General features: G+C 50.8%; 2 protein-coding genes and 4 non-coding genes across 8 annotated transcripts; 1 reads left to right on the plus strand and 5 right to left on the minus strand.

Moving 5' to 3' along the window:
• Nucleotides 1-150: 150 nt before the first annotated feature.
• RPL23A (ribosomal protein L23a) lies at nucleotides 151-3,307 on the minus strand. The gene is made up of 5 exons (XM_006184939.3): nucleotides 3,159-3,307; nucleotides 2,366-2,549; nucleotides 1,006-1,182; nucleotides 438-507; nucleotides 151-210 (listed from the first exon to the last, which is right to left on the minus strand). The coding sequence occupies exons 1-5, from the start codon at nucleotides 3,181-3,183 to the stop codon at nucleotides 196-198; spliced, it is 471 nt and encodes a 156-aa protein (XP_006185001.2). The 5' UTR covers nucleotides 3,184-3,307; the 3' UTR covers nucleotides 151-195.
• On the minus strand, nucleotides 326-392 carry LOC116656878. The gene has a single exon (XR_004311883.1). It is a non-coding gene; the product is annotated as a small nucleolar RNA Z17 (small nucleolar RNA).
• Nucleotides 576-640, minus strand: LOC116656871. Its single transcript, XR_004311877.1, has one exon. It is a non-coding gene; the product is annotated as a small nucleolar RNA SNORD42 (small nucleolar RNA).
• Nucleotides 1,269-1,340, minus strand: LOC116656877. The gene has a single exon (XR_004311882.1). It is a non-coding gene; the product is annotated as a small nucleolar RNA Z17 (small nucleolar RNA).
• On the minus strand, nucleotides 2,636-2,701 carry LOC116656870. Its single transcript, XR_004311876.1, has one exon. It is a non-coding gene; the product is annotated as a small nucleolar RNA SNORD42 (small nucleolar RNA).
• Nucleotides 3,308-4,235: 928 nt separating the features above from the next.
• Nucleotides 4,236-8,452, plus strand: RAB34 (RAB34, member RAS oncogene family). 3 transcript variants are annotated; one of them, XM_032457624.1, is made up of 11 exons: nucleotides 4,236-4,369; nucleotides 5,273-5,485; nucleotides 5,701-5,792; nucleotides 6,643-6,708; nucleotides 6,811-6,912; nucleotides 7,030-7,094; nucleotides 7,209-7,260; nucleotides 7,457-7,538; nucleotides 7,618-7,708; nucleotides 7,837-7,944; nucleotides 8,027-8,452. In XM_032457624.1, the coding sequence occupies exons 2-11, from the start codon at nucleotides 5,432-5,434 to the stop codon at nucleotides 8,092-8,094; spliced, it is 780 nt and encodes a 259-aa protein (XP_032313515.1). In that variant the 5' UTR covers nucleotides 4,236-4,369; nucleotides 5,273-5,431; the 3' UTR covers nucleotides 8,095-8,452. The 3 variants fall into 3 exon arrangements, with proteins under 3 accessions (XP_032313515.1, XP_006184998.1, XP_014415013.1); XM_006184936.2 differs by lacking the exon at nucleotides 4,236-4,369 and adding an exon at nucleotides 4,464-4,597; XM_014559527.2 differs by lacking the exons at nucleotides 4,236-4,369; nucleotides 8,027-8,452 and adding an exon at nucleotides 4,464-4,597 and having other exon boundaries at nucleotides 7,796-7,936.
• Nucleotides 8,453-10,145: the final 1,693 nt, after the last annotated feature.

Below are 10,145 nucleotides of genomic sequence, written 5' to 3' on the forward strand. Positions count from 1 at the left end.
TATAAATTTGGTGAAGTGATAGGGCTGAATGTTACAACACAATAAGCAAACCAAGAATCTTGCCCAAGCCCTGTTATTTACTTAGGTGTGTATATATCACAGTATGGCCTCCCCCAGACCAACCAGAAATCAACATAAAGACAAGAAGCATACAGTAAAAATTTTTATATTTAGAATTAGCCAGCTGGACTGAGTTTAGATGATTCCAATCTGAAAAACAAAAGGGAATTTTGTTACTAGAAATTGAAATGTGAAGGCTAAGCTCGAATGTCACTGTTAAAAGCAAAATGAGGGCACAAATGGGATAGGGCCTATGAAAGACAAGGGTGCAGTTTGTTGAGACTAATCACCGAAGTCAGGCTTTGGTCACTAACAGACACATAATTTGCACCCAGGAAGGGTGGAGTGTTAGGGAATTTGTAGCAAAGGAAGCTTACTTTGTTGGCAACATCCAAAGCATCATAATCAGGAGCCAGTCGTACATATGCCTTCTTCTCTCCATCAGGCCTAAAGAGAAGGAAGCCTTAGTCCTTGCTGCTCTCACTGCCCCCATACCCTCCCTCCTCAGTCATCTGGCGCATCAGTGGTTCCTTTGTTCATGTCATTTTTTTCCAAATAGTGATTTTTCCATCATTTGTGCAGAGGGGGTCAGGGGGAAGCCACTAAACCACAAATGAAGCCAATTACATTTTACAGGAAACACAAGTATATTCTGACATTAACTGTAACTTAGTCTTGGGCCTGCTTCACCTAGAAGTAGGGATCAAGAAAATGAGCACCAACCCCCGAAGTCCCAGAGGCAGGACAGCTGATGTTTCCTCAAAACCCATACTTCATCCAAGTGACTGTAATTACAGCAGGTGCTGCTCATTTATCAAGGCTTACACATGAGGAAGCCTACTTCTACCCTCAAAAGCAGCACCAAAGAATTTCATGCCATTCAGCTTTCTTGACTTCTGACAGAGGCCCTGACCTCCTTTCCCATCCCATGGGGCCCCAACTCACCTAATCAGGGTATTGACTTTAGCCACGTCAATGTCATAGAGCTTCTTCACAGCCTGTTTGATCTGGTGCTTGTTGGCTTTGACATCCACAATGAACACAAGTGTGTTGTTGTCTTCTATCTTCTTCATAGCTGACTCAGTGGTCAAGGGGAACTTGATGATGGCATAGTGGTCAAGCCTTGGGGTGAGGCAAAATGGAGTCATCTGGCGTGGGCCCACTAAAAAGATGGTCCTTCTTTTGGAGCCCAAGGCCAGAAGAGCCCAGGTGCATCAGACAATGAAGTAGCAATCATTTCTGTCAAACTTTGGTCGCTTAACAGTGTCATCACGTGCACCCCGAACCCTAGGAACCTGGAGTCTCAACTCAGGGGCAGAAACCTTGTGCACATTCTCATTTAAAGGGCTCTCATCCTTAAAGTGATTAAACAATTATCTATGAGTTCCAACTCTCTTCATTCTTTATCTGACCATAACATTTATGAAGCGCAAATTTCTGTAAGAAACTTGAGACTTAAGAGGTTAGACAACGTAATCCAAGAGCACAAAGCTAGACTATGGAATCTTGAAATTCAGGCTAGGGTTCCAAAGAATGTTGGTGCTTCACTATGAGGTTGAAGTGACTGTTTTGCCCCTTTGGTTGCTGAAAACTGGCTTGCAGGCCATTAGTTCTTGAGAGCAACTTTATTTAAGTTTCAGGTTAAAGCTACAGTGGCTTGAACAAACCTAACACAGCTTTCCCTCTGAAATTCGAAAAAGCAAAGCTCTATTTGGATACTACCTTCCTGTTTTGAAGCTAGAGGTCAGGTCTCAACCTCTCATCATACTAATTTCTAGGTCCAAATGTTGGTAAAGTCCGTCCTTTCCTCCATGGACACCCCCCTACTCTACCATTTCTTGAATGTAAAAATTTGGAAGAATGAAAAACTTCCATAGGCCTTCACTATCCAATACAGATGAACAAATCTCATCAATCTAGAATAATCACACACCTTCACCTTCAAGAACTATTCCCTAGAGCAACAGGTGCAATGAGGAACAAACTAAACCTGGAACTCCAAAACAAAAAAACATCTTAAGTCCCACTACATACTCACAAGAAAGTACACTTCCACATATGAAGCAATTAACCTAACAATTACTTAACCTAGACAGTGACTTTGGGTTGTTTTAATCACTGACAATATTCTAAAATCACCTTTTGTTCTTGAATAGCGCATTAATCTCTTCACCCTCCAGTTAGAGAAGCACACTAAGTATCAACATGGTTTTGAGAAACCATGCTCTAGGTTTGGTACGTTCCCAAATTACCAACATTGGGAGGATACCCAAACATTTTTTCATGAGTACAGGGCGGTACTGACTTGTTTCTCCTAGGGGCGCTCTTCCGAGGATATTTGGGCTGCCTTCTGAGCCGCAGTGTTTTGGGCCGTCGGAACGTGGGTGACGTCCGGATCTTCTTTTTTTTGTGGCTGTGGACGCCTTTCAGCACTGCTTTCTTGGCCTTCAAAGCCTTTGCTTTGGCTTCGGCTTTGGGAGGGGCGGGGGCTGAGAGGGAAAGAAAATGAGGGTGCGGGATTCATAAAGCGATCACTTCCGGCCTCAAGACCGGTAGTGGGCGCCCCAGGCCACACGTGCATCAGTGGTTCCTTTGAAGACATCACCAGTCTCAGGAGCTTAAATTTTTACATCATATGCACGACACTAAGGCGAACTTGGGATATGATTAAGAAAAAAAGTAACTAGTTAAAAAAAGAGGTAACTAGCAATGATCGAACGCTTGGTAGTTGCCAGGATGTGGGCTAGTAATTTTATACAGCCATCCTGGGAGGGTATATATCCCCAGTTAACATGGTGGGGGGGAGGAAATAAGTTGAGGATACTGATTCCTTACAAGTCTGGAGACATGGAGCTCCCCAGAACCGACTGTCAGGCTGTCCCCTGGCAGATGGTGCCAGCCGGGCTTGCCTCCCCAACTCCCTTCACTGGAGCCCAGACCATGCGGCTGGGCCCACGCGCTCCTCAACGTTGCCGAAACGCAAGGAACTGCCCCGGAGCAGAAACCCAAAGGGTTGGCCCAGACACTGTCCCCCCAGTTCGTTCACTCTGAGGGGATCCCAGGTCAGCCAGCCGTGGCCCCCTAGCCCCATCACACACCTTCCTTCTTCGCTTTCGGCGCCATCTTCGTGAAAAGGGTTTCGTAGTTCTGGTCCCGCAAGCTTATAGCGCCAAGTCTCACCGAAAACTCGCGACGCTTTTTATTTAAAGCTGATTGGATAACCTGCAGCCGCAGCGCCCGCCGGGAATGGTAGTTAGATTTAGTTTCCTCGCGAGAGAGCCTAAACTAGCACCACCCCTCGGCTTGTCAGATACTAAAGCTTCACGGGTGTTGTAGTTTTTTTGCGACACGTGTTTATTTGCTGCGGCGGGTAGATGAAGTAGTCCGCTACTGCGCGGATCTGATCCTGAGTGTTTCGCATCTTGAGCAACTTAAGGGAAGAGGATTACAGTTCCAAGAGACAGTAACACTGCAAACTGGAATTAATATACTGTAGTTAGCTTGGCTCAGGTAGAGTAAAGCAAAATTCTAGAACGGTAGAGCAGAATTTGTGCAGTCCAACTCCCTCAGACAACATCTGTGGAAACTGAGGTCGAAAGAGGGGACGGCTTATTAATAACACAGTGATTCCGGGGAAGAAAAAAGTCAGGCGGAGGAGAGGAGCAAAGTGTCAGAGAAGGTGGGTGGTGGTCACATCTGTCCCTCGTACCAGTGGCAGATTTCATGCGTTTTCCCTATTTCATGTGATTTCTCATGAAGAGATTCAACAGATATTCCAAACACCTAGGGCACAGATTTCTCCAGGATTCGCTCTTCTTGTGAATACTTTCATTCACAGTCCCCTCCCTTTAAGTAGTCTTCCCTGCCTTGCTCCAGGCATCTTTACATCCTCAAATTCAGTTCCTGACGCAGAGCAAAGTTTAGTAAATCTCAGGTTTGCTTCTCTGTGCTTTCCCCACACCCACACGGCCTTTCTGCCATCTCCCTCCCCTCTTGGAATCAGGGTTCCCCTTTGAAGATGAGATTTGTTATGTGCTATCCCCTCTTCTATCTTGCAGACTGCGAAAAGGAAAAGTTGTCCTTGAGGGGATGGAGATTTCCAGTGGGGACAGAGCGAAGAACGCCCACACTGGTGGGGCGTCCCCATGTCCCAGAGCAGTGAACTCTTCGAAGGGCGGAATTCTCGGTTCCCCTAGCCCTCTTTTATCCTCCATTGAGGGAGGCAGCTTGGTTTTTGGCCCTCCAACAATTCAATCTACAGGGCAGCCTAGGAGGAAAAGGCACTGGAGTTCGGACATCTCTCTCCTTGGTGAGCACTTCGTTCCGACCCTAGTACTCCCTCTAAGCTCTCTCCCACCACCCCCCAGGGTAGAAGGGCGAGCGGGGGCAGACCCTGTGAGTCACGTCCTGGCCCTGGAGTTGAGGGAAGCGCCGCCTCTCCTAGAGCCCCTTCTCTCCCTCTTTCCCCTCCCGCTGGTTCCTGGCACAGCTAGATGCTGCGCAACAGCCACCGATTCCCCATCACCAATTCGTCTGGGTAAGGGTCCCAATGGACGCGCCGCTCGGCACCGGCGGTGCAGAGGAGGGCGACCTGGGGGATGGATCCCCATCTTGGCAGGTTCCAGCCTGGGTGGGGGCGATCCTGGTCCCCGGTGAGGCGTCGGGCGGGGGAGCCTGAGCTGGGGCAGCGCCGGAGGGAGGAGAGGAGGGGGAGGCCGGGGCTGGCTGCGAGGCAGGGAGCTGCTGGGAGAGGGGCGGGGGGCGGCCCTTCTCCAGGAATTTCCGGGGATCAAGTTACAGCACTCGCCGAGAGAGAGCCGAGTGTGACGCGAGGCCCTGCAGTGGTCTGGGTCCCTCGCCCCCTCCTCCAGCAGTCCACCGGCCTTGCTGCGCGGTCCCTGCCCACACTGACCCCGAGTGGCGGGGCCGCGCCGCGCCCCCCCGGACCTCTCTGTTATGGTGGGGTCGCCTCAACCCCGAGTTGTCGTCGGGTCTCCACGGCCTCGAGTTATTGTAGGAACTATCCGACCCCGAGTTATTGTAGGGTCTTCGAGGACCCGGGTGCCTCCAGACGGGACTCCCCGCCCGCATTTGGCGGCCGAGGGGTCTCCCCGACCCCGAGTCGTCTTCGGGACACCCCGGGCCCGAGTGATTGTGGGTTCACCTCGGCCCCAGGTGACTGTCTCATCCCCGTGGCCCGCGGTGGTCGTAGCATCCCCGAGGCCACGGGCTCCCGCAGGTTCTCCGTGGCCCCGAGTTATAGTCGGGACCCCTCGGTCGCGGGTGATTGTCGGGTCTCCGCGGGCCCGGATCGCTGGGGCGGATCAGGCCTCAGCGCCTTCTCAGGGCTCCCCGCAAGGCCGCAGGCAAGATGAACATTCTGGCGCCGGTGCGGAGGGACCGCGTCCTGGCGGAGCTGCCCCAGGTAGGTTGGCGCCAGGGCCACGTCGGGCTTCTGGCTGCGGTGGGTGTGGGCGGGGAGAAGGAGGCACCAGACGGGTTAGAAGCTTGGGCCCAGCCCTGCTGCCCAGCTAGGCCTGCTGCTTCTGGGTGGTCCCCTCCCCACCCCCGCCCCGGGCTGCTGGGCATCTGGACTAGGGCCAGGAATGGGTGAGTCCCATTCTCTTCTATCCCTTTCAGTGCCTGAGGAAGGAGGCCGCTTTGCACGTGCACAAAGACTTCCACCCCCGCGTCACCTGCGCCTGCCGGGAGCACCGGACAGGCACCGTGGGGTGAGTTAGAGACACCCGGAATAAAGAAAGGAAGTCCCAGAAAAGCTGTAGTCAAAGCAAGGGTACAGAGTCAACAACTTGGGGCTCCATTTCAGCCTCTACCAGCTATGTGGTTATTTCCCCTTTTCATGCCCCTGTGTTCTTCCCTTTCTTCCAACAAGGTTGTGGAGAGTGCTCTGAGATGGGGTGGGGTAGAAGGGTGGCAGTTTAATTTCTGACACTGAGAAGGTGTCCAACACGAGGGTGTGGTCACCAACTCAGCTTCCCACATACCATCTATCTGGACTCCAGGGCAAGTGGTATTGCCTAGAGGGTTGAGTCCCATTGTAGGTGGAAAAAAAAAGAAAGTAGTAGTTATAAAAGTTGGCCACCATTAACTGAGCATTTACTGTGTCCCAAGCTGTATGTTGGGTACTGTTATTGTCCGTTATTAAATGGAAAACATCTTCACTTTTAAGATGTATCTGATTTCAGAGTTGTTAAAATTGTGTGTGTGGGGGGGCTATATCTCAGAATATAGGACATTTATCTCATTTTAACCTTTGCAACAACCCAGTAAAATATATGTTAAATCCCCAGTTAACAAATGTTGTAACTGAGGCTCAGAGAGATTAAGAAATGTGTCCTAAGTCACACAGCTAGTAAGTGTGAGAGCTGGAATTCAAATTCATGTCTCTCTGATACTGAAGCACAAAACACTCCTCTCCAGCACATCTGTCCAGGCCTGGTGTCTATGGTAACCTCAGCCTGGGTGCACCTAACTTTGTGGACCTACTATATAGGGAGCATTTGGACTCCTCTGGGTGAAACAGCTAGTGCTCACTCTTACTGCTCACTCTTGTGTCAGCAGATTTAAGATCTCCAAGGTCATTGTGGTGGGGGACCTGTCAGTGGGGAAGACTTGTCTCATAAATAGGTAAGAGTTTCCTGGAATGGAGCTGGATTGGGGTGGGCAGGGTGGGGCCAGGCCTAGCCAGGTAGGCTGGGCTAGGGCCAAGAGCATCTGGTGCCCCCTCAGGTTCTGCAAAGACACTTTTGATAAGAACTACAAAGCCACCATTGGAGTGGACTTTGAGATGGAACGATTTGAGGTTTTGGGCGTCCCCTTCAGTCTGCAGCTGTGAGTTCTTCCTCTGCCCCTTCCCACTGTTCCTTCCCCCAGCACCTATATTCCACCTCAGCCATCACCACCCCCCTGCCCCATATAAACCTGTGTTTCCCCCTTCCTTCCTTCCAGCTGGGATACCGCGGGACAGGAGAGGTTCAAATGCATTGCATCGACTTACTACCGAGGAGCTCAAGGTATGGGTCTGGGTGAAATGGGCTGGTTGGGTGCACCTGGTCTCTCATCTAGGGCTGGGGGAGGATTGTGGAAATGATCCCAACAACCTGGGGTTGTTTCTGCCACTCTTCCAGCCATCATCATTGTCTTCAACCTGAATGATGTGGCCTCCCTAGAACATACCAAGTACGTGGGGATGCTGAGCTATAATGGGGACTCTGGGGAGGAGAGGGTTCAGAAAAGAGGGGGGTTGGGGGCATGGTAGGGAACAAGAATGCATCCAGGACCAAAGAGCACCGGGTAATCGGGCATACGAGTATCAGCAGGAGAGCCTGGCCATCTCCCTCATCCCTCACTGTCTGTGGTCCACCGTCTATGGCAGGCAGTGGTTAGCTGATGCTCTCAAGGAGAATGACCCTTCCAGTGTGCTTCTCTTCCTCGTGGGTTCCAAGAAGGATCTGAGTGTGAGTGTGCCAGTGGGGGGACTTCCCGCCTTGGTGAGGGGAACCCCACCCTCAGCACCTGACTCTGACTTTCCTTCAGACTCCTGCTCAGTATGTGCTGATGGAGAAAGACGCACTCAAGGTGGCCCAAGAGATGAAGGCCGAGTACTGGGCAGTCTCATCTCTCACTGGTGAGTCAGAGGCCTCCGACCTTCTGTGGCATTCCTGTCTATGTTGCCTCTCACTCCTACACCTCCAACTTTGCCCATTGATCCCAGGCCTGGAAATGCTCTGAGCACCTATCTGCTCCCTGTGTCAGGTGAAAACGTCCGGGAATTCTTCTTCCGTGTGGCAGCACTAACCTTTGAGGCCAATGTTCTGGCTGAGCTGGAGAAATCGGGGTCCCGGCGCATTGGGGATGTTGTCCGTGAGTGCCTGCCTGGATGAGGGTGGCAGAGAGCACAAGGACCCTCCAATCCCTGCCTCACATATTTCCCACTCTTCTTCAGGCATCAACAGTGATGACAGCAACCTCTACCTAACTGCCAGCAAGAAGAAGCCCACATGCTGCCCATGAAGGGTGAGAGGACTGTCCAGAGACTGCCCAGCCTTGGGGCATTGTGTCCTCTTGACTCCCCCAGAGCTCAACCCCTGAACATTTGCACTGACTGTTTTTCCAGACCAAAGAGCTGCCCCTTGGTGGCAGTATCCCCAGAGGGGTAGCTGGGACCATGCTAGTCACTTTTACTGCCCCCAGGCACTGTGCCAAAGACTGGATGCCCCTCTCCTCCAGGGGCTCTCCAGGGTGCCTAGTGTGGGGGAGGTGGGCTCTACTTCTCTTGCTCAGTCTGCTGGGCCCTTTGAGTATGAGGATGCTTAATGGTCCCAGCCTTACACTGTGCCTTATGCATTAAAATCTCTGTTATTAGCAGGTTGAGGGCTGGAGTCCTTTATGGGGGGTGAGGGATGTGGAATGGGCACAGCTGTATGGTAATCTTGGGACTGGAGTCTTCTGCTGCAATTCTGGCCATTCCTGGCTGCTGGGCAGGCCTCAGGTAGGCTGGAAACTCAGGGATAATGTTTGAGGGGATGCTATGGACCCTCACTGGGTGCATCTGAATGATCTTTGAGATCTTAGCCCTTTCCTTTGGTCCCTCCCCCCCCCCAAGTGGGTCCCCCTACTTGGTACTTATAACCAAATTTCCACCATTAGATAATATTTTTCCTTTTTTCACCTCTTGCCTTCCCTTTAAAAAATACTTCTCTGAGGGGAACACAGTGAGAAGTGATTGAATTTTCAGTGCTTTTTGGGGTTCACCAGATGGTAGGGGCAGGGCTTTTACTCAGAAGATGTGCTGATACATCTAACTATATTAGTGATATAAACATAAAATCATAAGTAGTTTCTTTTTATATTTTAAAGCAAATAAGAAATGACATTTTTGTCTCAAAAAAAAAAAAAAAAAAAAGATGTGCTGAGTCAGGAGGACCTGCATTTGAATCCTTGCTGTCCATCCTGGAACATTCAGGCATATTACTCACCCTCTGTGCTTCAGTTTCCTCATCTGTAAAATGAGGCTAATACTGATGAGGTTTCTTGGGTGAAATAAGATAAAGCACTAACACGTACATAGGAAGATCTCAAAAGCCTTAACTATTATAACAATTTGAGGGAAGAGTGACCAAGAACCTGCCTCATTGTTGACATCTGACCCAGAGCCAGAGTTTGGCTGAAAGTATCTCAGACATCTGAGCCAACATTGGAGGGACACATGTGGTGGGTGTCATCCTGGGAGCCATGGAGGATCAAGATGAGAACAGAGATCCTGGTTCTCAGTTGGCAAGTGTTCTGTCCATTGGTTCCACTCTTACCTGCTACTCTGTCCTGGAAGGGCTTGCTTTTCTGCACACTCCCCCTTCTCCTGGCTTCCCCTCTCCTGCTGTTCCTAGAGCTCTCAAAAGCTACAGTGGGTAAGAGGGTCTGGATGGTAGTCCTATCCACTCAGGCTGTTGGGTCTAGAGGAAGGTGAAAGCTGGGATCACGCAGAGCAGCAGAAGGAGAGGCCCTTCATGACTCTGGAGAACACAAAGTTTAAACACCATCCTTTTCCCTCCAAGAGTGTGTGGTGTGAGGGAAGTGTATAGTAGGTTACTATGCATGTGGCTGGCCCTGCTCCCAGCATGGGGCAAGCCAATGGAGATAAAACGACATGAGGTTGTATGATCGAAATAAAGTACTAACTAATAAAGTACATAGAAAAAGCTCGAAAACCTGAACTATTATAATAACTTTTGGGGGAAGATTGACCAAGACTCTTTATTTCTTTGTTGACATCTTTATTGGGCAGTATTGTCTCTGGGACAGGGGGCTAGGAGAGCAATCTAAGAGGGGGCACTGGGAGTAGGCGCCACAGAGAGGCTGGGAGCCCATATAACGTCTTTATCCGATGGGCTTCAGTGGAGGGGCAGGCAGGCGGGGAGAAAGAGAGCGAGCCTGGCCTCCCGCCTGGGCAGGAGGGACATTGGAAGAACTGGGATGGCGGGTTGGAGTTTGTAGGCAGTTGCTTCCCAGGCGGGCGGGCATGGGACAGAGGGTAGATTGGGGGCGGGGCTAAGGGTAGTGGCTGG

The sequence above is a fragment of the Camelus ferus genome, chromosome 16, assembly GCF_009834535.1.
Source record: "Camelus ferus isolate YT-003-E chromosome 16, BCGSAC_Cfer_1.0, whole genome shotgun sequence".
Lineage (NCBI taxonomy): Eukaryota > Metazoa > Chordata > Mammalia > Artiodactyla > Camelidae > Camelus > Camelus ferus.

Coding starts and splice junctions, on each gene's coding strand:
- RAB34 (XM_032457624.1), top strand. CDS start 5,432: ATGAACATTCTGGCGCCGGTGCGGAGGGACCGCGTCCTGGCGGAGCTG. Junction 5,793..6,642: donor CACCGGACAGGCACCGTGGG/GTGAGTTAGAGA, acceptor TTGTGTCAGCAG/ATTTAAGATCTCCAAGGTCA. Junction 6,913..7,029: donor GTCCCCTTCAGTCTGCAGCT/GTGAGTTCTTCC, acceptor CCTTCCTTCCAG/CTGGGATACCGCGGGACAGG.
- RPL23A (XM_006184939.3), bottom strand. CDS start 3,183: ATGGCGCCGAAAGCGAAGAAGGAAG. Junction 1,183..2,365: donor AGCGCCCCTAGGAGAAACAA/GTCAGTACCGCC, acceptor CCTCACCCCAAG/GCTTGACCACTATGCCATCA. Junction 508..1,005: donor AAAGTCAATACCCTGATTAG/GTGAGTTGGGGC, acceptor CCTTCTCTTTAG/GCCTGATGGAGAGAAGAAGG.